This window comes from Lingula anatina, chromosome 6, assembly GCF_051362555.1.
Source record: "Lingula anatina isolate TDL-2025a chromosome 6, LinAna3.0, whole genome shotgun sequence".
Lineage (NCBI taxonomy): Eukaryota > Metazoa > Brachiopoda > Lingulata > Lingulida > Lingulidae > Lingula > Lingula anatina.
In genome coordinates, this window is record NC_141772.1 from 12,339,521 (window position 1) to 12,366,981 (window position 27,461).

At 34.4% G+C, this 27,461-nt stretch overlaps 2 protein-coding genes across 3 annotated transcripts in view; one reads left to right on the forward strand and one right to left on the reverse strand.

The window, feature by feature from the left end:
• The first annotated feature begins 18 nt into the window (after positions 1-18).
• Positions 19-5,697, forward strand: LOC106177825 (protein SET). 2 transcript variants are annotated; one of them, XM_013560723.3, is made up of 8 exons: positions 19-360; positions 1,011-1,082; positions 1,587-1,704; positions 2,198-2,376; positions 2,750-2,823; positions 3,332-3,402; positions 3,861-3,926; positions 4,385-5,697. In XM_013560723.3, the coding sequence occupies exons 1-8, from the start codon at positions 112-114 to the stop codon at positions 4,465-4,467; spliced, it is 912 nt and encodes a 303-aa protein (XP_013416177.2). In that variant the 5' UTR covers positions 19-111; the 3' UTR covers positions 4,468-5,697. The 2 variants fall into 2 exon arrangements, with proteins under 2 accessions (XP_013416177.2, XP_013416176.2); XM_013560722.3 differs by having other exon boundaries at positions 20-360; positions 2,750-2,832.
• A 2,080-nt stretch (positions 5,698-7,777) lies between these two features.
• The window catches only part of LOC106177824 (plexin-B), a 34,070-nt gene continuing 14,386 nt past the window's right edge, over positions 7,778-27,461 (reverse strand). The window contains exons 18-37 of the mRNA XM_087015186.1: positions 26,847-27,137; positions 26,398-26,553; positions 25,795-26,035; positions 23,694-23,851; positions 23,155-23,285; positions 22,817-22,876; positions 22,462-22,603; positions 21,824-21,970; positions 16,729-16,879; positions 16,194-16,361; positions 15,845-15,930; positions 15,467-15,553; positions 14,997-15,157; positions 14,456-14,603; positions 13,917-14,057; positions 13,545-13,619; positions 9,384-13,281; positions 8,971-9,066; positions 8,453-8,556; positions 7,778-8,270 (exon numbers count right to left, since the gene is read on the reverse strand). Of these exons, the coding sequence (XP_086871312.1) occupies positions 13,129-13,281; positions 13,545-13,619; positions 13,917-14,057; positions 14,456-14,603; positions 14,997-15,157; positions 15,467-15,553; positions 15,845-15,930; positions 16,194-16,361; positions 16,729-16,879; positions 21,824-21,970; positions 22,462-22,603; positions 22,817-22,876; positions 23,155-23,285; positions 23,694-23,851; positions 25,795-26,035; positions 26,398-26,553; positions 26,847-27,137 (2,496 nt within the window). The 3' untranslated portion in view covers positions 7,778-8,270; positions 8,453-8,556; positions 8,971-9,066; positions 9,384-13,128. The remainder of the gene's footprint in view (positions 8,271-8,452; positions 8,557-8,970; positions 9,067-9,383; positions 13,282-13,544; positions 13,620-13,916; positions 14,058-14,455; positions 14,604-14,996; positions 15,158-15,466; positions 15,554-15,844; positions 15,931-16,193; positions 16,362-16,728; positions 16,880-21,823; positions 21,971-22,461; positions 22,604-22,816; positions 22,877-23,154; positions 23,286-23,693; positions 23,852-25,794; positions 26,036-26,397; positions 26,554-26,846; positions 27,138-27,461) is intronic.

Below are 27,461 nucleotides of genomic sequence, written 5' to 3' on the forward strand. Positions count from 1 at the left end.
ACCTCTGTCATAGACTCACGGCCAATGTGCGCGTGCGTTTTCCCGTTCGCGCTCACTTTGTGTGTGAAATAACCCTAGCATCGGCTTGGAAACTCCTCCGATCGTGCAGTTATGGCCACAGATTCGGGGCCAGAGGCGAAGGTGGCCAAGCTCGATAGCTCAGAGGGTGGTGATTACGATAACGACACTCAACGGTCCTTGGAAGACATCGACGCTTGTCAAAATGAGATAGATGCCCTCAACGAGAAGGCCAGCGAGGAAATTCTGCAGGTGGAACAGAAGTACAACAAGCTCAGGAAACCGCATTTTGAGACCCGCAATGCCCTGATACAGAAGATACCGAATTTTTGGGTCACTGCAGTATCCTTTATCTGTTTTATGTGAGATTTTCTCTCTAAATTAATGTTTTGCACAAAAAGAGTTAAAGCTGCAAAGTACATTTCTAGTCTTATACTGCTGAAAAACGTGCTAGGTTGAACAATGAGAAGGCAGTTATCTCAGAATCAAATTGCAGTTATGTAGTTATAGACGTCTAAGAATGTAATAGTATTATAGAAAATATAGATGTTGTGAATATTGATATGGAGTGGAAACTTTGTGCAAATGCTTTTATGCATAATTATCATTTTCCCTATCTCCAACACCAAGCGGTCCGATTTCTCTCTCTTAATGTCATTTTTTCCCAGAATTGGAAGCATTTTTGCTAATTGATCATACAATTTTCCTGGAATCTGCATACTTAAATTGAGGGGTTGTAAACTTCTTTTAAACAAAATACCAAACCAAATTTCCATTTTTCAATGGGAGAAATTCTAAAAGAAAGTTTCAGTAATTTTAATATTTAATGTTAACCTGTTTTGACCAAAAATGCACTTTCAAATGTTGAGAGGTTTAATTTTTAGAATTTATTTTATCACATGATGAGCCATGAAATGATTAAATACAGTATAGACTGAGAGATGATTACAGGGTCATATTTTACTGTGTAGTAGATCCTTGACTTGGATCAGTTTGTGAACCACCCCCAAGTATCAGCCATCCTACAGGAAGAAGAGGAAGACTGCTTACGGTATCTTACAAAGGTCAGTTTTTTTTTCTGGAAAAGCAATTTTTTATTTTGAATACCACTCGAGGTTCTGTGAGTGGTGCTCAGGATAAAATTCGCACTCCACAGAGCACTAAGACACAATTCTTTTTCCATTTATATATCTTATTTTATCATCCAGAAATTTAGTTGTTGAGTTTAGAAGCAATATTTTTAAAGTTCATAATTAATATTAAGTTCTGTTTAGTCATAAAATGCATGGGTCACATGGAGTTTCATTAAAAAAAAAAAAAATTTGTTCTCCAACATTCTTAATACATTTTGGTCACTTATAAAGAGTGATTCTGTATGTAAATTGTGTTTGTTTGTCTCTACAGTCACTATAACTTAATTGTGTTGAATTGTGATAGATGCTCTGATTGTGTTTATATTCACTGTTAAGTCTATTTCATGATTTTGACCCCTATTAGTATGTGTTTAAATGTATATCATTCTATCGTATCAAATGCTACTACGCTATGTTATTATTTTATACTTCCAGGTTGAAGTAGAAGAATTTGAAGATATAAAATCAGGGTACAAAATCAACTTGTATTTTCAAGAGAACCCATACTTTGAAAACAGTTTGATAACAAAAGAATTCCACTTAGCTACATCAGGTAAAGATTGAAAACAAAAAATCACTTACAACTGAGAGTTGATCAATTTCACTGTAAAAATATTTGACAGTAGGTGTAGAAGATAATTGCTGTTCTTTTGTCAAATGGAAAAATGGCAAAGATACATTATTGTCAAGTGTTTAAAACTGTTGTTAAATCTTTGGTTAAAAACAGTTTGATAAACCTTAGTAATAAAAGTTATTGAAATTGTCTTCAATATGTATTTTCCATTTTATGTATGATATCATTTAGATGAATCTTACACTGATGAGACTTTTCTGACATTTGTCGGAATTCCGACTTTTTCGGATTCATTTGGGTCATTCTTGGGAAACGTGTGAATCTGGTGAAGTGTGGAAATTCTACTTCTTCAGTGAGGTCTGGTCCCATGCCTGATCTTCATGAAACAATTCTCAAAATTTGAGAATACAATACATATTTTCCATTTTATTTATTATATACAAGTTAACCAGAGTGGTATGGATATTTCCAGGTGACCCAGCCTCAAAGTCCACAGATATCAAATGGAAACCCGACATGAACCTCGTCCATCGCCACGCCACCCGGGAGGCCATGGGGATGAACAACAGGAAGAGGAAGTTTGGGCCACGACGGAGCTTCTTCACCTGGTTGATTGACAACACAGACCCTTCTGCTGATGATATAGCAGAGGTTGGTGAAATATTGCCTCTATGAGTTTTAACTCTGTGGGTTCAAGTTTTGAAGAAAGTAATTTTGGAACCTAGCACTCTGTTTTTTCAGAATAAATAATATCATCTGTTTTTAAGTACCTTTTGCTGTACATCACATCACGTTTTTAGTGTCATAGACCCATTTCATTTAACAACTAAACCAAGTAAAGGACAGAGTTCAATAAATTTAAATTTTAATTTTAATTTGCAATCAGTATTTGTAATATCATATGTGTAATATAGCTTTTATTCTTGGAATTCATGGCAAAACCAAATATTTTTTGTGTTTCTTTTATGTATAACTTTAATATAGATTAATGCATTGTACAACAAAGTATTGGTTTATCTTCCAGGTAATAAAGGACGACATGTGGCCCAACCCCCTGCAGTATTTCCTAGCACCTGACATTGAGGTGGAAGAAAACGGGTTAGACAGGTGATTTCTCTTTGGAAGGAAAAAAAAAAAAGAAAAAATAGAGAAAGAAAATGTCACATTCTGTATATACTAGTAACTTCTTCAAAAACAAGATAAAAGGGAAAATGTACTAGTCAGTAAAGTAACAACTCTACAATCCCACTAAATGTTTTGCAGCAGCATTTGCATTAGTCATCAGGGGTTTTCTCAGGATTGGAGGTACAGGCCGTCCAAAATTATCATCTGTGACTTCCTGCAACATTTTAGGGAGTCCAAGCCATCATTTTTCAAAATAAATTCATAAACAACCCAGCCGTCTATGAAAATTTGAACCATCTGGTGATGGCTAGACTGTTTGCTGAGAAAAGCCATGTTATGAACTTGCAGTATGAGACCTGTAAGCACTGTTGGTAGCTGACTACATGTAAACCTATTGTTATTGCCCAGAGTCTGCTCTCATATTTCAGACTTAAAGCATTTATATTTTGTTTTAACTTTGTTTTTTACTCTCTCCATACAGTGAAGAGGAAGAAGATGAGGATGAAGAGGACCTTGACGAGGCAGTGGTAGAGGTGGGAGAGGATGAAGAAGGTAAATAAACATGATTGACAGCTGTCAGTCAACAAGACCTCAGTATGAACTAAACAGGCTTTGATCATAATTAAAAACTTGTTAAATATTTGATCAGGAATAAGTGTTTGTTTTGATTTACAATTTTAAAAGCTTACTTGTGTGATATTTTGGTAATCATGATTTTAATTGGAAGAATTTGGGTTCAATTTTCTGTTCTGAAAAGAAATTTGAGAAATCAAGTTGATTCTTTCTCTGAAATGTGCAAGGTCACATCTGCAGCAGCAAACTAACTAGTCCACAGATCAGATTTGGCCAACCCACTTGAGTGCTTGCTGCGTAATCCCTGTGGTAATCTATTTGGTGTCTATTAGGGGATTACATGGCAAACTTTTAAGTGGGTTGGCCATATTTGATTGGCCACTGTTCTGAACTAGGCCTAAATAAGTTATTGAGTGTTTTTGTTTTCTTTCTCACAGCTGAGGAATATGAAGAGGAAGATGAAGAGGAGGAAGAAGTGTATGGGGATGAAGAAGGAGATGAAGGTAATGTTACTTCTGTACTGGGTTGTTAAATTCTCAATATTTATTTCTTTTTTATCACAGTCATGTGCATTCATACCTAGATCTTTGGATTATAAGTCACTTAATATATTTGACACTAAGTAGGTACCTGTTTCATGAAGTAGGAACTGATCTCAGATATCATGAATTGTGATTATAATTTTCGCCAAATGTGTTACATAATTCAATACAAAATGTTAAAATACATTTTTGGAGGAAATAATCTAACCACCAGATATTCCAACCATTTTCCCATATAAGGATTTTAGGACTACTGTCAGTATTTATAAACATTATAACTCATGCTTAAAGTGCTTGATATGATTATATGCTAAGATATTTGCTTTTTTAAAACTAGTGTGATTTTCTTTTAATTATTCTAAAAGTAAATTTTAATGAAGGTGAAAATTAATATTTTTCTGACAATGTTCATTTTTCAGTTGAAGGTGAAGAAGTTGAGGAAGAAGAAGTGGAAGATGATGAGGATGTTGAGGGATTGGAGGGAGAAGGGGATGATGATTGACAGACAGAAAAGAAGAAATCTAACTTAAAGATAATGACAATAACTTCATACCTGTTATGAACAGGAAGATCTCCTTCATCTCAGACCAATCACATGACTGTCATATGACCATCACATGACTTATATATCCATCATATGATTGGTGTTTACAGTGCCATTGCTGTCAACACCAAAGTTTTTTCCTGCCTGTTTGTATAGTCTTTATCAGGCAATAAGTGGTAAATGGAGATCCTTATGTACATGTTTATTTGTGTACAGTTATTATTTGTTAGTTATATTATAGAAATGTCTGTGGCTGTAATTTGTAGCACATTTAAGAAGTGAGGGAGTAGCATTTTTCTTGTACTCTCCCTGATTAGGACCTAGATGTAAGATAAACTATTTTTGTACAGCTATAGTTAGCGAAGAAGCAGTTATGTTCTGAACATGATAAACATTTTTGTGTGTGTAAATAGAACAAAGCCTTGGACTTGGATATACAATGTTTGGTACACCTTACAATCACAACACACGGGTAGGGACCTTCTCACCTCCAGGGGGATATTTTGTCAAGATAAGCCAGTCTCATACTGATTTTATACTGCTACATTGTTGCCAATATGACACTGTTATTATTATTATTATTATTTTTAGCAAAACAACTGTGTTTTAAACTAAATTTCACAAAATGACTTATTTTCAGCTAAATGTTATAGCTTAAAAATAACCTGTTTGAAGTCACAAGATTAAATTGAAACCATGGTTTAGAGTGGAAAAGGGCATTTACTTCTTTGTATGATTTTTGTTATCTATGTATATTTAGAATATGGAATCTTTTGTTTATTACAAGATGAGGTATAAGTTTGAGTTAGTTACTTTTTCTATAGAATTTTTCTGTAATATTGTAATTTTATGTCATGGATTTAAGATTACAGACTTGGGTAGTAAATATTGTTAAAATCTCCCATCTGGACATTTTGTGCAGACAGCTTTGATAATGGTAAATGTGTTGGTAAAATGTACAACCTTTGCAGTACAGACATAAATCTTAAGAATGGATTTGCACTAAAATGTCTTGGTAGTCGCACAAAGCAGATCAGTGTCTGTTTCTGAAAGAATTCATAATCCCAAGCATGACTGCAGAATTATTCTCCGAAAAAGGTTCTCTTAGTTTGATAATACCATCTGATGTTATACAGATACATTTCACTGCTGTAAATATAGCTTTAATAAAAAGGTCACTTTTTATAATTTTTTGGTGTCTTTACTGCAGCAGAAGTAGGTTTGTATCAGAAGTATGTATTTTATTATTATTTTTTTTGGTTGAAAATAGCTTAAATAATGTCATTTTCTTCCACCATTACTGAAACCTTGGATTTGTAACATGACATCTTCAAAGAAATTTAAATTTTAAAAACTTTCTAGTATAAAAACCACCCAATGGCCAGCTCCAGTTATCCCCAGTTAAAATTAAGCCCCTTGGTATATATCAAAACAACTCGGTAAATTTCTCATTACAAAATAAAACTTTAATTTTCATCTTTTTAAATGTTGATTTACAATTTTTCATACAGAAACTGTACACAAACAATCTGGAATAATAAAACTAAAATTAGAAACCACATAATATACACAATTTGTTCTATCATAAGAACTTCAGGTTACTTGAATATACCAATTGATTCACAATCTCTCAATATTGGAGCAGTTGCCTGATATTATACAGCAGCAATATGAAGTAATTCCTATCCTTCCCTTGAAATATACACGACTAATAAACTTTCATGAATTTAAATGACTGATTATCAACTTTAGTGGGTAGGACCTTTCTACAAAAGCTTACATTAATTATTTTTACTTTAGTAAACTGCATCAGAGATGTGTATTTCTTAGCTTAAACAAGGCACAGTGATGCCCATGCTAATATAGGTATCTCAATTAAGACATTTAAATGTATTATGTTAATATCTGTAAGCCATTCACTATATCTTAGCACAGTTATGTATGATATATACCCAATATGGGATTAGTTAATTCATAATTAGCATTTATGCAAAATAGAAACAGATATTTCAAATCTGTTCCAAAAAATATACTAACCAGGAACACGCAAATACAATTAAGTTTGACAGCAACTGACAACCAACATAAAACCCAAGCATTAAGTGTGTGTCCATGATAGGACCAGTCAGAGGGTGGCAAGGTGGGGGTAAACAGATTTCAACCAAATTCATAATATTGTTGCATATATAGGAGATATTAAGATTGAAGGCAACAATCCCAAAAGAAATCATTGGATATAATTATAATATGATATTATATGTTTTGGCCATTTTTGGCTTGATTTTCAGCTTCGGTCAATAAAGCCACTTCATAAGCAAATATGTCAAAACTGATGACTTTTTAAAATTAATTGAAAATTTACCTATTTAAACCAGCCATTTGCCATTGAGAATATGTTACTAAACTTCAGTTTAACCCACAAACTTACGAGCCACGTCCATTTTTATAACCCCACCCCCCAAACTCATTTTTCTACCAAGCAATGTTCAAGCATTCATATCTCTCTTTTTGCAGGGTTGACAGCCATAAAATTGTATAGGGATCCTAAGCATATATTGGTCTCATCATACAAAATTAAAAAAGTGTGTTAAACACAACAGCAGATATTGAAAAAGTGCCTCAAACTTTAGCAATTTTAGCAGAAAACCAAACGGCCGAAATCAAGATATCAGTACATTTTGAGATATAATACCTTCCAATAATCAAATTTAATCAAAGACTCACAGCCAGGAATTCAAACTATGCTTTGATAAGGGCAAATCTATCCAATTTTTATAAATGGCTGCCATCAATTCTGTCCCAAAATACAGTTACCCTAATTCCTCAAAATAATCAAGAGGCCAATTTTTGCAGGTTATTTATTTTGAGATCTGTATTACAGGATTGCTCAAATAATATTCTTTTCAAACAGAGCCATACAACTTCTGCATAAATTTAAATTATTAGTGACAACCCCCCCCCCCCCCCCCCCCCCCCATTTAATGAGTTATTTCTGTGCATATCCAATGTCATCAGCATTGTGTATATACCTTATTTTCAGGGAGCAATAGAGAAAAAAAATTACAAAGGATTTTTCTAAAGGGAATGACTGTCTCATTTTATCAGTTTTCTCAAGTGCAACACTAATTAATCCACTTGAAATGATTTATATTGCATTTTTCAACCATTCTTTTTCCTTTCAAATGATTCATAGGCTTTGTAAATACATGTGATATCTTGATATCTGTATTCCTTTTCTATAAAGAAAATTAAAACAGAGTCAGCAACATACAATGACAGGAGGAGAACTTTATTTTCATATTATCAATTGGACAGTAAAAGAACAAAGCAGTTACTTATCACAGGAGTGAAATCAAGTTATGAATCTCCAAGGTTCCAATATCACGGTCATCTTTTCCATATACTGAACACAACAATGATGGGTAGTGTTCCACAGATTTTAATCTTATAACTGATTGATCCCCAAGTTTCTTCTTCTGGTTGAGAGATCCAGGGTCTCCTACAGTAATGATAATTCAGCAATCTTAGGATAAGTGTGGTAACTTGAAGCAACATACCACTATAGTTTAGTGTGACTGAACTGTCAATTGTCAATATTTGTCAATTCAATGGCACCAATCCTCCTTTCCTACAAAACTGACTGAGATTGCCAAGCCTAAGATGCACATTTATCATGGGGGATTGTCCCAAGGTGGCTCTAAGTCCAATAAAGGTTTGCCAGGATATCCACTACTGCGTCTACCTGAAGATGGCAGGACAGGCTGTCAAAAGAAAATGTATTAAACATATTTTAAACTTATGTTAATTGCTGCATAAAAACAATGACTAAATAATATACTGATCAAACATATTGCACAAGTAAACACAATGAATGAAAATGAAATCAAATATGCATGATGTAGCTACCAGAATTTCATGATAGAAAGGCAGAGTTGGTGCTCACATCTGAATCTGATGAATTTGCCTGTGCAATTTCAGGTGACTCTTCTATTATTGTCTGTAAGATTGTCCAAGTCAAGGTTCACATCCAGGCCTAGGATGTAAAATCTGAAAAATAAACATAACATCAATAAATGTTTTACAACAACAAAGGCTAACTGTGTTCAGAATAGAAACTACCATAGCAGGATCAATCCATCTCAGCGGAGTATCACACTCAGGCTCAGTCGTCGTAATCAGCTTAATTGTCTGGCACACCCCCTTGCAAAGCAACATGAACGACATAATGGACCACAAAGTTTTCCTGATTTTACTAAAGTACTTTTAGTTGTACAAGTGTTCTGTGTAATATGTAAGTCTTGAAAATTGAAGCACAGTGTGTTACAAAGTCACATAAATTAAGCTAGGTGGTTAACTTCAACTTCATTGCAAACAAACATAAATCTGAAACTAAAACATAAAAAACTGGCACAAGTAACATCGCCTAAAATGCCAAAACTTGAAACTGAATGTGTTACATACCTTAGTTTGATTCTGGGTAAGAAATTTGTAAAGAAGCTGTCTACAAGCTCAGTTGTCCTTAACTGTTTGTGTTATGATAACACATGTAACAAAGCCCTAGAATATTTAATGCACAAACATACTTCATAAGTTAGATACACAGTTGATTCTTTTCAGCAGACATATTTACCATGAAATAGAAATCAAATAAAATTCTATGAATTGAAATATACCAGTACATCTTTTAATCTTTTATATTACTTTAAAATATTCAAACTTATTATTTAAACTGGTTTGAGTTTTTAGTGTATCTGATTCTATTATATGTATGCCACCACTGGCCAACAACAGGGTAGGTTATTACTACATAGAAGACAGTACCTGAAATAGTGACAGAACCGACTTTGTCTGTTAATATATATATGATCACTTACCTTACAACAAACATCCAGAGCTAAATCGATGAGCTGGATATATAGTCTGAAGTGGTTCAACAAAAAAATAAACATTACATTCTTAGGACGACAAGCTGCTATGGTCATTTCTTGTGATATTCTGGTGCACACCAATCCTTCTGAGATGTACCTAAGCATCTCTAGTGCGTGTTCTTCATAAAATTAAGAAAGCATTATGTTTTCACACTGTAAAGACGATGTGCTTTGCTCCACAGTTGCTCCGGTGATAATCCTAGTACCCGCCATGTTGAAAATAGGTCACAGAGTTAGCATTGTTATTTTACATTTAGTTTCTACAACATAAACAAATTTAAAAAATGTATTTTTGCTTCATAAGTTTGTCTGCAGGGCAAACATGATTATTTTAAGGGCTTTTCACAAACCTATACATGGTTTTGACTTATCAATTTAATTGAAGAAACAGTTTATTATTTAAGTAGTATAAAAATATTCGTTTTTAGGCCCTTTTTAAAATTGTTATAGTTCTAATTTTACAAGGTTTAATACAGATTTTATTTCACAAAATTTATTTTTCAACCCTTTTCTATCAGCACATACCAAAATTATATGGATACAACCTGCAAAAAAGAAGTTGTGTGCATTTAAAGAAGGGGAGGGGGTCAAGCATACGGAAAACATGCCTTATTAGAATCGACCTTGTGTGGTCATGACAGTGCCTTTTCGAAAAATCTGTACTGGGTATTAAAGGTCTTTCCTTAACCTATCATGTGGCTTACCTAAATAATTCCTTATGATGTACATGTTTTTTTAAAAGAATATTTAAAATTATAACTTTTCAAGAGCTAAAAAATGCTATATTTTGGCAAAATTGCCAATAAAAGATCTGCCCCCATATCTCTACAACTAATGATCCAAAATAAGAAAGCCCGTGGCTCACAATATCTTTCATGTTGATGGTTTACCACAGCAAAAATTATTAAAATCTGCTGACCCCCACCTTGCCGCCTTCTGACTGATCTGTCTGGCTTTCTCATGGACGCGCTCTTAAAAGCTAAAAAAACAAGTCCTCAAACCAAAATTGGTTCTTTTCAAAAATTTCAAAATATTCCCTTCGAAAGGCTTCCACAAAAAGCCATTACTTTATAGTTATACCAGTATGTTGTGTCAGAGCATTTCATCGCTATTTCCCTTGTAACTTTTATTACATATGATGTCACCATTAGCCCTTTAAGACAAGGGACCATAATGTGACCTATTTATGAAAGGTACAACCAATGTGACCTACTTAAGAGAGGTACCAAGATGTGACCTATTTATAAAAGGTACCGTAAGTGACCCATTTCTGCCAGGCGCCACCTAATTATAATCCTGACCTGACACAGAGCTGTACCAAAGTACCAATTTCTACAGCATGCTACAAACAGACAACCTTAGTACTGTATAATAAAAATAATTGTGAAAATAATTGTGAATAATCTGGAAAGTTCTTTTCAATGTGAACATAATGGAAGCTGTGTGGATTGCATGACATATGGGAAGGCACTTCGGAATAAAATAATCTGGATTAATTTGAAGAACAAAATTGTATAATTGTTCCTAATTGCATAGTGACTTCTTAGTGATGAAAAAGTAAAATGTACAATAAATATTCTTGGTGTCATATCCTCTTTTGTAAAAATTTGTTGTATAGTGCTATTTGACTGAATCCTTAACAAAAATATTTTGACTGGGACTTTCATTCTAATGAAAAAAATCTTGACATAAAATGTAAGATAAAGGCAAGAAATATAAAAGAAGTTAAAACAAACTTCAACAAAAATATTCCCCAGGATTTCACATCTATAAAAGTCCTTATTCAAATTAATTAAGATACTTTTCAAAAATACTCATACAAAGTACATTCTACATATTCAGCTACCAGAGCAAATATTCTGCACATAAAAGTACCATCCAGAAATTATTAAAAACAAAGATGGGGAGAATAATTCTTGTGTTAAAAACTTAAAATACAACCTTGATCATGTTCTGTGTGAGTAAACCTCGATTTGTACACAGTGGAACCTTGTTTTACATCTCACTGGTATACATCAGTGTGAATTAATGCAATTCAGTGACTCACGTACTGCCCAAAACATATGAGTACAGTACTAATTGATCTACTCATCATTAACTGTTAACATTAACACTCAGTCTGCAACATTGATAATTGCATACAAGTAGGGAAGAAACCTCCATACATTTGATCTTCCTAAGATAGATATTATATATATTTAAGCTTAATTGATGAACAGTATCACTCTCTGTACAGCGACAAAACACATACATCTTTGGTTGATCACATAGTATATTTCACGGCCATTCTGCCATATGACCACTTGTGACATTCAATGGTATAAAAATTCGATATTTTATATATTACAATGTACAACTCCCCTGATTTCTGGCAAACAACACACCAGCGAGGTCACAAATGCCTAAATTGCACTTATTTCCTATGCAGGGAAAGCATTATTAAAAGGCTAGACCAGCCCACAGCAATGTGAGAAAGCAAGCTGTATTGGACAGGTCAAAAAGCATCTATCACTGCGGCACCAGTTTTGTTCAAGCAGAGTAATACATGATACTGAAGACACCATCAATAGTTTATCTATGTACAGATTACTTTTTTGCATATTGACTGATTGTCTTATTTTCCTGCACTATCGACAAGCTGCCCTCCAGAATATCCAACACATCCATCTCGTGTCAGATAACAGAATCAATTCCAGACATGCTTCCAAATAGGGGATGCTGGCAGAAGATAAAACCCACCACTGATATCAGTGAGTACAAATCAAATGTGTTGAACACATTTAAAGTTGTTTCACAGTTCCAATCCCCATAAAGACTGGCAAATGTACTCTACTTCATGCCATCATTCTTTGGTCATGGTGCACTGGTATCACTGAACACTGCAACATTGTATCACTGTATGTTGTTACACTGTATCACTGCACACTGCTACATTGTAAATCCCCATGACAAATAATCTGATGTCTTTGATAGTTGGCAGGGATTCCAAATTGTGACAAGTACTGTAATGGAAGACTGTTCTCTTCACTGACGTATCCCTTGCTCTTGATGTCTAAATCCATTGGTTTTTGTCTTGAATGAGACAAATGAGCGAGCTGTTTCCTGTTCTACAGTGAGCAAGTAATAGGTAGTATTTACAGCTTAAAAATTAATGATACATTATATCTAGCAGCCAGATGTATCTTTTTTAAAACATGGAGGATTTGCCTCCTTTTCATCACAATTCGGTGCTGCAAGCAAAATGAATTGTCATATGAACAGCACTGTAAAAAATGTGTGACAATGAATAAGTAAATAAATTCTTCTTTTCTGCATTTCTGAGAGTGAACATATCAGTCAATGATAGTGCAGTATGCTTTGATCACACTTGTAAGTCTGGATAATAAATCACAGTAAAAACAGCAGTCTCTTGTATTCAGCATTTCAACTTCTGCACTTTTGCTGCAGGCTGTAGGTTTGTCTTTTCTTGATCCAAGGCTCCCTCTTTTCTTTTGTTCTCCAGCAATTGTCTCAGAACTGATCAAACTTCAGTTTCTTATTTTGACAAATAATTATGACTTTTTCATTCCAGCTTACTGTCTGTAAATGTCAAATAATGCGCATCTCTTGTGCCGGACCACTTACATATTTTTAAAAGCATTTTTGGTTTTATTTCATCAATCTTTTTGAAAATTGATATTCTGGAAAGACCTTAGACAAACTGTACATGTCTCATATCATCAGACTTGAAGTTAATTTCTGCATAGCCGTCCTTCTCTCCCCTCACTGTGTCGGCCACAGCCTCAAACTTCATGGGGAGCCTCTGTTTGGATGCCTCGGGAGAGTCCTGCAGCTCTTCATAAATCTGAACAAGGGAGTACAATATTTAGAACAGATGGATGGATGACAGGCATTTTAAAGTGGTTGTATCAAATATTTGACAGATTTAAAGTCTCACATTACACCACCAATATTTGAAAGTCAGAAATTCCTTTAATGATGTTTTCAAATTAATTTTTTTAGATAAAACATAAACTAAGAATTCTTTTCATGATTCATTACTGTACAAATTTGTGTAAAACTAGTACATTGTTGTTATACAAATTGACCCTCCCAGTCACACCTTACCTCATCATGATATGTGGTAGCATAGTGGTAAACCTCCCACACAGCCGTGGTCTTGTTGAACTGTGTACAGCATGTCTGGAATAGAATTAAACATGCTTAAATCTACAGTTCATATCACATACTACGATATAACCACAGTCCCATCACAAAATATTAAATTCATAAAAGGTAAATCATGTTAACATGAATAATTTCTATGTTGCTATCTTAATTTTTATTAAATATCACAAACATCACAGAATTGTTTGCCACTGATAGCACGAAATATTCCTGTACTTATGAATGTTTTCTTAAGGATATCAGAGTTGAGACTAATTTGAGTTTACAATAACTCTTCCACTATATATCTCAATGTTTTATATTTCTTCCTACCCTGGACAGCTCATTCATGGCAATAGCCATCTCCTGGTCACTGACAGCAGGCATATCCTTGATGGAGTTGTAGAACCTCTGCACCTTCTCTTTGTAGCGGGGAATGTCTTTGGCAAACAGCAGCTTGTTGGAAGGAGAATCCTGGACAGATATCAAACAATATAATGTGTTATAATGGAATCACAAAATACAAGAACTATATCATTTTGTATTATATATTATTATTAAAATACTTATTAAGCAATACATATATACAGACAGGGGTCTACTTAATCTGTTAAAAATTTCAGAATCTTTTCAAGTTTGCGACCATGACAACCCTGTTCTCAAACATGCTTTCAAATGAAAACAAATATGAAATTTTTCATTTTATGAAAATATCCAGTGAACAACCAAACATAATGAATGAGGTGACTTGGACTGTCAAATCACAATACAGTTCACATTTCTATTACACGTAGCAAGAGCCAATGGCTAAACAAATGACATCACAAAGTATGGCACCATCCTGTCCATACAAGCAGAGAGGGTTTACTGACCTTGCCTAGCCTGTGTTCTGATGTTGAGCAGGAATCAATGAAAGTTTGTGCTATCACAGAGAGACAGGAGTCTGTGATGTGAGACACCTGGATGTCAAACAGGAAGTCTGGGTTCTTGATGATGTTCACCCAGAACCTCAGAGGCAAGCTGGAGGAAAGAAAAAAAGATTTGAACTGACTGAATGTGGAACAGAAAATAATCTTATTTAATTGGGTTTGTCTTCAAAATCTTTCATATTTGTGAGCTGTAAAATTGATTAAATTGTGCCAACCATCCTTCTAATGAAAAAAATTACAGACAGAGCAACATGGAAATCATAAAAAATTCAAAGGGAAATGTTGGCAATGAAAATTGTCACGTTTCCAAAAACAGATATTATAACTAAGTTTCAACCCAAGTGTTTAATCCATTTATAACCGAAGCAATATTTTTTAACTGATAAAATGAAAAAAGTTAACAAATCAAATTATCTTAATATCTACTGTACAATTCATGGGGCATTTCAGCAAATAAAATAACCAATATCAGCCTCTCTAGTACCTGTTATTTTTCCAGGTATGTACCACCTCAGGGTCTGAGATACCATGTCTTCTGGCCTGCTCATCCAGGAAGTCAAACAGGTACTTTATACATGGTGGCAGGGAGCCGTTCACAGCCAGAATGTTCTCAAACAGGTCATCGATGAACTTTTGTAATGTGCCCTGAAAAAGAGGATGGAGTTATAAACAGCAGTCATAAACTAGTGAAAAACATTTTCCCTAATATTAAAATTTATTTCCCTAAATAAATTGCAGAAAATACATTGTGACAGCCTTTTTTGTGACTGACACATCACATTTTAAATGACAGTAAACAAAATATCAATTTTGAACATTGGTAAAACCGGGTAACAAAAACTGTCCGTCTTTACCTGAGCAACAATATTCTATATATACTAAAACAGTGGCCATTAAATAAAAACACTGATGGGCTCAAATTGAATTGGAGACTTGATATCTTAAAAGTCTTACCTTAGTGGACAACAGCCTTGTAAGAAAGATTTCAGATATCACTTTGTGCCCATGTTTTTGTATTGTGCCATCATCTTGAGGTTTGGTCTGCAAGAAAATACATCAAGAAATTAGCAAGATATCAACATCACATCCACATATAAACAAGCCTTAAATGCAAGGTTAACTTGTTCGATGCCAAAGAAGTAAATCTGATCATGATTAAGCATAAATGTTATGTGATTAAAAAGTTTTTAAAGAGACTAAAGACCTTTTCTGCCAAGAGACTAAAGAACTTAACTGCCTATGAGGAATGTACTTTTAACCCTTTATTAAAACCCATTTCACAGAGGTTTATGAACTGTTTTATCAAAATTAAGACCAATTTCCCTAAATTACCAGATGATAAGCCTTGGCCCCTTGTTCCACATCTTGTACCATTGGTGTGGAGGAATTCACTGACATGAACGTGCTCTCCATATTACCTGAAATAAAGATTACAATGAAAAAGAGATTGTAGATATGTTTTAAAAGGTAAAGGTTGGGTTTAATGCCTGTTATCCACAATAAATGAAATCAGCATGAGTTACAATTTATGCGTGATCTCATTTGTATAGTTCACTCTTGAAATAATCTTAGCTCTATGGCCTTCATACAATCCATACAATCACATTAACTACAGGAAAGTAAGACAAAACTTGTTTCAATCATCAGATGAAAAAGAACACAAAAGAACCACCCCACTTACTGTTAGTAGACCTGAGTGTGTTGTTGTGGCTGTCTACCAGAGCCATCTGTGCCCCGTCTGACACCTTGTAGTGGACCAACGTGTTGATACGGCGCCACCCATCCTCGTACTCTGACGTCACATCCTGGTCCTGCAGGACAAGATGGCCTCCACGGCCATGACGCCATTCTGGAATACAAATGGTGGTATCACTGCATGTGTTTTTTTAATTTCTTTTTTTCCTTTTAGGAACAACAGTTGCTTCATGAAGTATACAAATCATTATTTCTAAATTATCTTCATCAAAAGTAGTCTTCTTTCTACAGCAACACAAATTCTCTTCAATTTCATTCTACATGAATTAGTTAAGCTATGCTATTAATATTCCAGTGAGATGAATTTGCCTTAATTACACTAACTATTAGTATTTAGGCTAAGTTACAGGAATCACTATCTCTATGTACATGTCCCTGGTAGAAATAATTACATTAAAATTTACATGATTAGATATCAACAGAAATCCCACATGTGTATACCAACAGTGGCTATACCATACCTAAATCTAAGGTTTCAGCTGGGGGTCGCCGTGAGAAGGGTGTGTTCTTGTACATAGCATCCAGCAGCTTTCCCTTTACTTGTGTAATACTGTCACAGTCCAATACCCGGCACTGCAGCATCTCTCCTCCCTCCTGGACTACATTCAGGGTCTACAAGACAAATATTGAAATATATACAATATCATACTATATAAGTATACTATCACTGGTGTATCATTCATGTAAAAATATCAATATTCTTGACATATAATATCTATGTATAATACCATGCATTAGTTTTATAAAAGATGCACAGGGAACTTGTAAGCAGGTAAAGAGTGGTTCAGAAAAAAAAAAAGAAAGAACAAGGCAGCAAAGCTGTCAAATGTACAGACAAAAAACAGAAAATAAAGATGCAAAAAAGGTCATTTTGTCAATTTTGATGCAATAATAAATAATGCTTATAATAGCACTGTCAGTCAACACTGAATTTTAATCTTGCACAACAGGTAACATGGTCAATAACAGGAGCGGACCCAGAGATATTTTCTGACAGTATTACGAATCTATGTTGATCCATCCTCCATTTTGATGGTCTTCCAACAGAAAAAAATAGATACCAGTCAATATAAACTTAATAACCTGACTGTCTTCCGGAAGACCCAGAAGATGGTCTCAATCCACCCCTTCAATAAGATTACAGTTTCAGGACCATGAGAGTTCAAATTCACATTATGAAAGTCTCAATATTTGAAAAATGATGAAAGTGCATAAAATAATATTACATAATGTTTAAAGACATAAAAAACAATACAACTGCTTATGTAGAAATACAGAAAATGTGCAGAGCCCCAGGCAGATGAGAGCCTGCCTGGGGCTAAAAGTCACAAATGCAAGTGTTTGAGAAAAAATTATAAAGGAAAACAACAAAACTAGAAAAGCACTTTGAGAGTGCAGACCTCTGCCAAGGCAGCAATTGTTGATTATTATTGATAATTGATTGATTATTGATCCGGACCACCACCAAAAATTAATCATTGTCCTCTTTGGCCCACTTCCGGCAGTTCCTGAAAATTTCTGCAAAATCAGTCCATAACTTTTTGTGTTATGTGGATGACAGACAAACAGGGGTGAAAATATAACCTCCTTGGCAGAGCTTGAGGTAAATATAATTCCAATGAAGCTGCTATTCAAACTTTTAATCTTCCAGTTTGATATATATACATATATATATATATATATAAAAAACTTATTTGCAATATTAAACAAAATTTACCTGCATAATTATCACTGCTTCCTTATTATTAATCTAGCAGAGAGCTTTACCTTTGGAAGTTTACAGGGAAATATCAACAAGTGTGCTTTACGTAATCTCATTTAATGGCCTATTAAAGCAAATGACTTTATAACTCTGAAATTAATCTAGTGATACCCAAGGGTAATTTACAGACTGACCCACTCAAAGGTCTTCAGGCCCATAAGTCACACCTTAAGAAAAGCACAAAACCATAATGCCCAAAATAGGAGACTACCAATCCTGATGCAATAATACATTATGTCAACATCAACTTATGCACAACAGGTAACACAGACGAAAGTAAAAGCATAAGGCTTCAGGCCCATCAGAGTTCAAGTTTATACTTAGAAAGTGCCAGAATGAGAAAAATGAAAATTTCACAAAAAATGCATAAATACAATAAACATGATAATCCAATAGAGCTGGTTTTCTCATGAGCTGAAGGCCAATCCTAAAAATCGTACTTGTAAGTTAAAAATTATAATAAGTAGCACAGTTTTCTTTTCATAATGTTTGCAGTAGCAGTGCAAAAAGATTGTCAATTTTGATGTAACATTACATAATAAATTAGAGAATAATTATCATCAATTTTTGTTTATTGACTATAAATAGGATGGACATGTAGAAAATATGATTACCATTTGGCTTCATGTCCATGGGAGCTCCGAGTCCCACAATGAATATGCCAAAAAAGATAATGAATATAACACTAAAATGTATAGCTTCCAGAAAAAGAAGCCAATTAGACTGCTTTTCTAACTCAGGCTGCATTTTAGTCCTGTGTTTCTTTTTTGAAAGTTTGACAGTTATAAGTAACACGGTTTTTCCATAATGGTCATCAAGGCAGCAGCACCAAAAATTGTTTTCTTCTATTTTGATGCAACATTACATAATGCTTAACAGCATAATGACCATCGATTTTTAATAATAAAATATAAGTGTCATGGATTTTCATAAAATGTGACTAGCACGGGTCTTCAAGCCCGTGGAGGTTCTAAGTCACACCTTGGAAATGCCAATATGTGAAAAATTAAATTTTCACAAAAAACTGTTTAATTGCCAGAAAAATTTACCAAACAGACTGCATTGCCTACTGAAGCTGTATTTTAGACCCACGTTTCTTTCCTGTAAGTTTGAGAACAGTAATTGACATGATTTTTGTTAAATGGTCATCATGGGAGCAGTGCCCAAAATAGGGGTTTCTTCAAATTTTGATGCAACATTACATAATGTTTAACAGCATAATGACCATCAATTTTTAATTATAAAATATTAGTATCATGGATATTCAGGAAATGTGACAAGCAAAGGTCTTCAGGATCATGGAACTTCAAAGTCACACCTTGAAAATGCCAATAAGTGAAAAATTAAATTTTCACAAAAAACTGTTTAATTGCCAGAAAAATTTACCAAACAGACTGCATTGCCTACTGGAGCTGTATTTTAGTCCCATGTTTCTTTCCTGTAAGTTTGAGAACAGTAAGTGACATGATTTTCCTTAAATGGTCATCATGGGAGCAGTGCCCAAAATAGGGGTTTCTTAAAATTTTCATGCAATATTACATAATGTTTTACTGCATAATGACCATCAATTTTTAATTATAAAATATTAGTATCATGGTTATTCAGAAAATGTGACTAGCAAAAGCCTTCAGGCCCATGGAACTTCAAAGTCACATATTGAAAATGCCAAAATGTAAACAAGACAGCACTGTTCTGAAATGGGTTTATTTCCATTTTTAACACTTTTTAAACATAAAACAACATAAACAGTTTACTGCCATTTTTATATGACCAATGAAGAAAATTGATGAGATGGGAAAAGTATCAATAGAACAGTTTTAAATGTCCAACTTCCTCCATTCTGAGATTCTGAACATAGTGGATGAATACATCTGACAAACTGCAATGATATGAGTTTATTTCCATTTTTGACACTTTATTACACAATACATGATAACAAGTTTACCATCATTTTTACAAAATCAACTAACAATGTTGTAAAGATGCAGGAAATGCCAAACAAACACATTTACGTATCTTATTAGTTCAATAATGAGACTGTTAACATGCCTAAGAATTGAATGTGAGGAAATGTGAAAAAACAGCATTACCTTTTAAAATAATGGACTGATTACGCTGATTTTCAAACTCAACCTGCGTTTTAGTAAGATTGGCCCCTCCTGTGAGTATAATGACAATTGGCCAATCTGTTTTTCTTATATTGTGTTATCAGTGTTGCATATATACTGAAAAAAGTGAAAAAAAAAACAGCATAAATTCCCTATAAGTGACCCGATCGTGCTGATTTTCGAACTTGACCTGCGTATTATGAATATTTATCAGTTCTGTAAGTTTCAAGCCAAAGGGTAAAACAGCTCTTCATTTATTGTGTTATCAGTGTTGCAAAAATGCTGAAAAAAAGTGAAAAAATAGCCTAAATTCACTAAAAATGACCCAATCATGCTGATTTTCGAACTTGACCTGCATATTATGAATATTCATCAGTTCTGTAGGTTTCAAGCCAAAAGGTCAAATGGTTTTCCATTTATGGTGTTATCCGTGCTGCATATATGCTGAAAAAAGAGAAAAAATAGCCTAAATTCACTAAAAATGACCCAATCACGCTGATTTTCGAACTTGACCTGCGTATTATGTATATTCATCAGTTCTGTAAGTTTCAAGCCAAAAGGTAAAATGGTTTTCCACTTATTGTGTTATCGGTGCTGCATATATGCTGAAAAAAGTGAAAAAACAGCATAAATTCCCTATAAGTGACCCGATCATGCTGATTTTCAAACTCAACCTGCGTTTTAGTAAGATTGGCCCCTCCTGTGAGTATAATGACAATTGGCCAATCTGTTTTTCTTATATTGTGTTATCAGTGTTGCATATATACTGAAAAAAGTGAAAAAAAAACAGCATAAATTCCCTATAAGTGACCCGATCGTGCTGATTTTCGAACTTGACCTGCGTATTATGAATATTTATCAGTTCTGTAAGTTTCAAGCCAAAGGGTAAAACAGCTCTTCATTTATTGTGTTATCAGTGTTGCAAAAATGCTGAAAAAAAGTGAAAAAATAGCCTAAATTCACTAAAAATGACCCAATCATGCTGATTTTCGAACTTGACCTGCGTATTATGAATATTCATCAGTTCTGTAGGTTTCAAGCCAAAAGGTCAAATGGTTTTCCATTTATGGTGTTATCCGTGCTGCATATATGCTGAAAAAAGAGAAAAAATAGCCTAAATTCACTAAAAATGACCCAATCACGCTGATTTTCGAACTTGACCTGCGTATTATGTATATTCATCAGTTCTGTAAGTTTCAAGCCAAAAGGTAAAATGGTTTTCCACTTATTGTGTTATCGGTGCTGCATATATGCTGAAAAAAGTGAAAAAACAGCATAAATTCCCTATAAGTGACCCGATCATGCTGATTTTCGAACTCGACCTGCGTATTATGAATATTCATCAGTTCTGTAAGTTTCAAGCCAAAAGGTACAATGGTTTTCCACTTATCGTGTTATCGGTGCTGCATATATGTTGAAAAAAGTGAAAAAACAGCATAAATTCCCTAAGAGTGACCCGATCATGCTGATTTTCGAACTTGACCTGCGTATTATGAATATTCATCAGTTCTGCAAGTTTCAAATCAAAAGGCAAAATGGTTTTCCACTTATCGTGTTATCGGTAAAAGTGCACGGCGACGGCGACGGCGACAGCGACGACGGCGACGACAGACGCAGATGATGGCTATATGTACAGACACATCTGTGTCTGTACATAAAAAGGAAAAAAAAAAACACTGTACTCACAATGCTCTTTAGTTCTATTTTCTCTCTGAGCAGCCTCTCCTCAGACAAGGAGTACCTGGCATCTGCAGTGACCACATCCACTGGACCCTTCTCCATCTGGTGCTTGATGGACTTGTACAGCATGAACAGAGGGTTGCCTGTGGAGGTCTGGAACAGGAAGGACAGAGGTGAAATAGGTTGAGGGTTGCACTGCATGATTGTATATTGTAAAATAAGGCTTACATAAGCATAAAGGTTAACATAAATTTCTCTCCCTCCCCAACCCATCCCAAACTCTATTCATTATATCAATATGTACTACAGCCGTATACTGAAAGTCCTCTTGATTTTATTTCAAAATTATATTATCAAATAGAGAGATGAGACAAATGAAAGCGTGAGAGGGATTTGCATAAAACTACAAATAAAATCAAATGACAACACAGCTTCATATTGCATTTGTCTTTTCTTTTTTACAACTGGCACTCCTATTCATATGAATCTCTACAAAAACATTCTGTTTATTCTCATGTCATTGCATTTGTATCTGACGCATCCATACAGTGATTACAACAAGCAGCTTGTCAGCCCTCCCTCCACTTAATACTTCATAAAGTGAGTCACAATTAAAAATACAGTATCACAAATTTTGTGTTTACCTTCAGATACCCATACAGGGACAAAGAGAGCCAGTTTGTTAGCAGTTTCTCCACCACTGACTCTGTCCTCCTCAACATCAGTTTAGGATGCTTGCCTGTCACAGACTTGTCCACTAGGTCTTCAAGTAGACTCTTTAGCACTCTGGAAACAAGGTAATGATCAGAATTTAATGTCAGTGGATGTTTGTCTGCCTATTGCCAATATTTCACCTAATGACTATAATTCATTTAGAACTGAAAGTAGGTAACACTCAAACTGTAACCCTGAAATAGCCTGTTCTTTTTCACATTTTGTACACAATAAAAGCAGGTAGTATAATCTGGTCTCTTTTGAAGCACACAACAAGCAACTTACTCGGTTGCATAGTCCATTTTATTAAGGAATATGATCATCAGCAGGGAGGCTACATTCACTCTGGAAAAATAAATTAAACATTTAGTTAAAAACCTTATAAAAGACCTTTAAAAGCTAACACATTTCTCTTTATTCTCAAGATGATTCTGTTTATCAGCAATTTTCATCTAAAGATGTAAACAACATCTTAAATTAGAAGGAAAGCATTAAGCCTAGTCTCTGTGATGTCAAAACCTTACTTTCAATGATTTCAAATCACTGTCAGAACAATATTTAACCTCTACACTATGGTCCTTGGCAGGGAATATCAATCATGCAGTAAGCACATTGCTACTTACTTATCTTTGATACCAAACCCCTTCTGAGCCTCTAAGGTTCTGATGAAGACGAGAAGGAAGGCTTTATTGTTCAGAAGCTGTTCAAATTGTCGCATGCCTTGCTCCACACTGGGCCTAGAGCCAGGGTCAACCTGGGATGTATATGAGAAAAATTAACATAAAATCTCTCCTTAATTCTATCTGATATTTATGGAACTCTATACCTATATTAAATATCATTTCTTTTCTAAAAAGACATTAAAATAAAGAATTACAGTTACATATAAAAACTTTTTTCAATCATCTTGTCATGAACTTCTACAAAGGCAGGTGTTCATAACACAATGGCAACATTTAAGAATTTAGTTTAAAATGGAAAATTTTAACAGATACCCTATGTAAAGAGGTACTTCTAATGGCTGATACCTGTTATTTTTACATAAAAACAAAACTTCTAAGATGATCACTCAAAAGAACGTTTCTCTACTTCATAATAATATTACTTAAAAAACTAATCCACTGTAGCTATCTAAATATTCAAAGACAACTTTGACCCTTACATCAATTCTATCCAAGACCTGGTGATAGGCCTGTCTTGGGAAGAGCACTTTGAATGCATAACTATGGAAATCCCAATATGGTATCCCCGTGGCGATGAGGTCACTGGTCAGGTCAGACATGTCCGTTTGCAGCTCCGCGAAGGCTGCAGAAAGGAACGCTGGTGAGAACAGGCAGTAAACAAAAGGGTAATGGATGGGATCAGGCCGCCGCAAGGAGATAGGTGAGGTTCTGTGAGGCAGGTCTCTGTGACATGTGCATGATCATACTTCATTTCTTTGGTTTCATTAAAATTTTTCCTCTTATCTTAATTTTTTTCATGTTAATTTCTTCCTTTTTTCTTTGCAAATCTTTTTATTTTTTATTATAATTTCATTCTCTTTTCAAATTTCTGCTTTCTTTTTTCATTATTTCACAAAACTCAACCATTATGTTCTGAAATTTTGCTAGAATAGTTTTCTCTTGTGCCAAATTAACATCTTTTTTAAAAGGCTTCATGAAGCAATTAAGAGCCATAAGCATTTTGTGAAATACAAAAAATGAAGTTTGTTTGACAATATGCTATTGGAACCAATATTTTCCTGATTTCATATAGTCATTTCTGTTAAAGCCTGACGTTTTTGATGCTCTTTTGAGTTATAATTGATATTTCAAACTGAAGTATGTATATGGACAGACATGACTCACAGAACACACAAAATGAAAATACAGATAAAAAGTGCTATGGTCAGTACAAGCTTAGTATGAAGCAGTGAGGCAAAACAAATTCGCAAAAAGCTAAAATTTGGCTTTAAAAAAGCAGGAAAAAACACAACAAAAATCAAATTAAACTTAATCACTGTGATACAAAAATGCAGAGTAATAAACAAATGGAAAAATCTGCAAGTTGGACTTGAAGCAGTCAACATAAAGAGAAAATAATCAACAAAATCAAATCAATTTTGTAGTTGGACTACAGAAAATTTCACACAAAAAAATCCATCAGATGGTGCGCGGCAAGGGGGGGGGGGTATACATCAACAAAACAACAATTTTATGTGATAAAATACAACAGCCAAATGATTCAAGAGATATTGTGATAAAAAAATATGCATTCATCGTGCAAAAAACAAAAGCAAAAGTAAAGTTTTGTAGTCAAGCAAGGATTTAAAAGCTTTGGGGACAGAGGCGAACTCGGTGATATTTTTGTTTCATAAATAATTCATAATAAATACTTTCTTACAAAATAAAAACTTTCATTAAACCTCAGAGCACATACATGTTACCTCAATAATGTGAAAACCCAAGCCTTGGAGAATTTTAAGGGCATAGACAAAAACTGACACCACCACCACCAATTAATTTAACCCGTTAAAAACATTGTGTCAAACCAAACAGTATCCCTCACTCCTTTTACCCAATACAAAAATGTAAATATAACATATAATATTAGATCTACTGTTATGGCAACTACCTATTATTTGCATTTTGATATAAGATACCCACCACCCAAAGGTTTAGAAATATTTTTTCAAAGGTTCAAACTCATCCACTTTCCAAAATAAGCTGAAGGCTTTGCCCACCCTTTTTGCACATTCTATGCAATGACTTCACAACAAATATCAATTGTTAAAAGTTGAATTGCAGAAATGGTCTAAATTAGCTACATTGCAGTGTTGCAAAAGAAGTGCTCACTCTCATTTAATAAAAATATAAAAATTAAACTTTACATTACTGATAAAGAAAATAATCTGAAAATATTTGTAGAATTAACTTAAGAACTTTTAACTTATCTATTATTTCAAAACAACTCGGTTTCAACTTCCAGTGAGTAAAGTGAAGGTTTTACAATATGATGCTCTCACAATTATTAACACATATCTGTTCGTATTCTGGCATAATTTTGATTTTTTTTTTCCAAAATGAAAGAGTCCAAAAACTGTATTATTCAATTTCAATGGCAAATCGGACCAAACAAGGAAAATACATAAATATATAATTGTCATATCTTCACATTAAATGCACTGCTTTTCAAAAAAGCCCAAAATATACTATACTAAAACTGTGCCCATCAATTCGTACTAGGTGAGAGTATCATCACTGTGTGTACCACCTTTGTCTTACCTTGTTTGCACTCATTCCTCACATTACTCTCCAGTGTATCCAGCTGCATTTGCACCTTCTTGTACTCCTGCCTTGCTTTCATTGCCCGCCTCCTGTTGTAGATGATAATGACGATGATGATGACGAGGAGAACCACAACGACCCCCACAATGAGGCCTATCACCCAGGGAGGTAGCGCCCCCTCGCTCTCCTGCTTGTACTTCAAGCTTCCCACTTGGAAGTTCAGGTTGCCCATCTTTACCTGTGGAGATGAATCCCTGTATATTTAGTACAGTAAAACAAGTGATGTATTTACCTGGTGGTTTCACCCTTTGTAAGGCCATGAAAATTTAATTCTAGAAGATATGCTAGGGTACGCGTGTAGAGGATCTTTTCTGTCATAATTGAATGAGCTTTAACTGGCTAATTGGAATTCCAAACTCACATGGGGTTGCGTGTTATTTCTAGACTTGGCTTGGCTTGGCTCGAGTTACTGCTCATGACATCATGTGCTATCCCCTTTATAGACCTCCATGATGATACCCCCCCTCTACTAGTACTAAGTACAAACAGCCCATTAAATCTCTTTTTCTCAGACCAGAGGACATTGGGGAGTATATTTACCGTGACAACAGGTGGATTCTTGTCCTTCCCCTCTGGCTGGGAGCTGGGTACGGTACACACCAACTGATTGCTAGATATGGAGGTCACGTTACAGGGCACTCCCCCTATCAAAACTGTCACATCCATCTTGGAAGCAGCCAGGTTCAGGAATTGGCCCTAAAATTGCAATTTTGAACTGTAGAAGAGAGGCTAAAAAAAGTAGCTATAAAAATCTTTAAAAATTTTTTTTTTTACATTTTTGCTAACAGATGTAAAATTATACCTGCAAAGATATAATAACTGCATAAAAAGTATGATTTCTTACATAATGAATTCTGCACAAAGATAAAAATAACAGAATCATAGCATACAAATCAAGCTGAATAAAATATATTATTTTGGTCATCTTATTTCTCCCATTTTCTAACTTTATAATTTTCCTCCTAAAACGCAAACTATCATCAACTCACATTAATCACCAAGTTGGTGCCCTCCTGAATATAAACGGAGCCATCACTGGTCAGATTGGAAAACACAGGGTCCACCACATACAGCAGAGTGTTGGTGATATTGGTCAAATTTTGAACCGAAACCACCCCATCCATTATGAGTCCAATCTTGACCCTGTTGTTCTCGTCTGCTTGCCTCTTGTAGCGTAGACTGGACACTGTAGGGGGTGCCGTTGCTTTGACACTAGAGGGAGCTCTGGGAGAGGGACAGGTGATAACGGTGTCTCTCATCTCAGGGACGTGCTTACAGTCCTGGAAGATGAGATGTCATGTTTTGGAGACACATGCAAACACAAAAGGTTCCTTTTTATGAGATGTATTTTCACCATTTTTATTTTATCATTTCATTAGTTTTTGGTATATATATTAAAGCTAAAACAAAAGCTTAATTCTAAAATCATCTTAAAATTCTTATTTTACATGTAAAAATATGCTTTGAAGTTCAAGGTTTTGATCATTTTTTTATATCTTAGTAAATTTTCTGGTTAAACTTTCTCAGTAGGAATTTATCATAATTACAATGTACATTCTTAAAGCTAATTTCATAAGTATTTCATAATTATACAAGGTATAAAC

Coding starts and splice junctions, on each gene's coding strand:
- LOC106177825 (XM_013560722.3), top strand. CDS start 112: ATGGCCACAGATTCGGGGCCAGAGGCGAAGGTGGCCAAGCTCGATAGC. Junction 2,377..2,749: donor CTGCTGATGATATAGCAGAG/GTTGGTGAAATA, acceptor TTTATCTTCCAG/GTAATAAAGGACGACATGTG. Junction 3,403..3,860: donor GGTGGGAGAGGATGAAGAAG/GTAAATAAACAT, acceptor TCTTTCTCACAG/CTGAGGAATATGAAGAGGAA.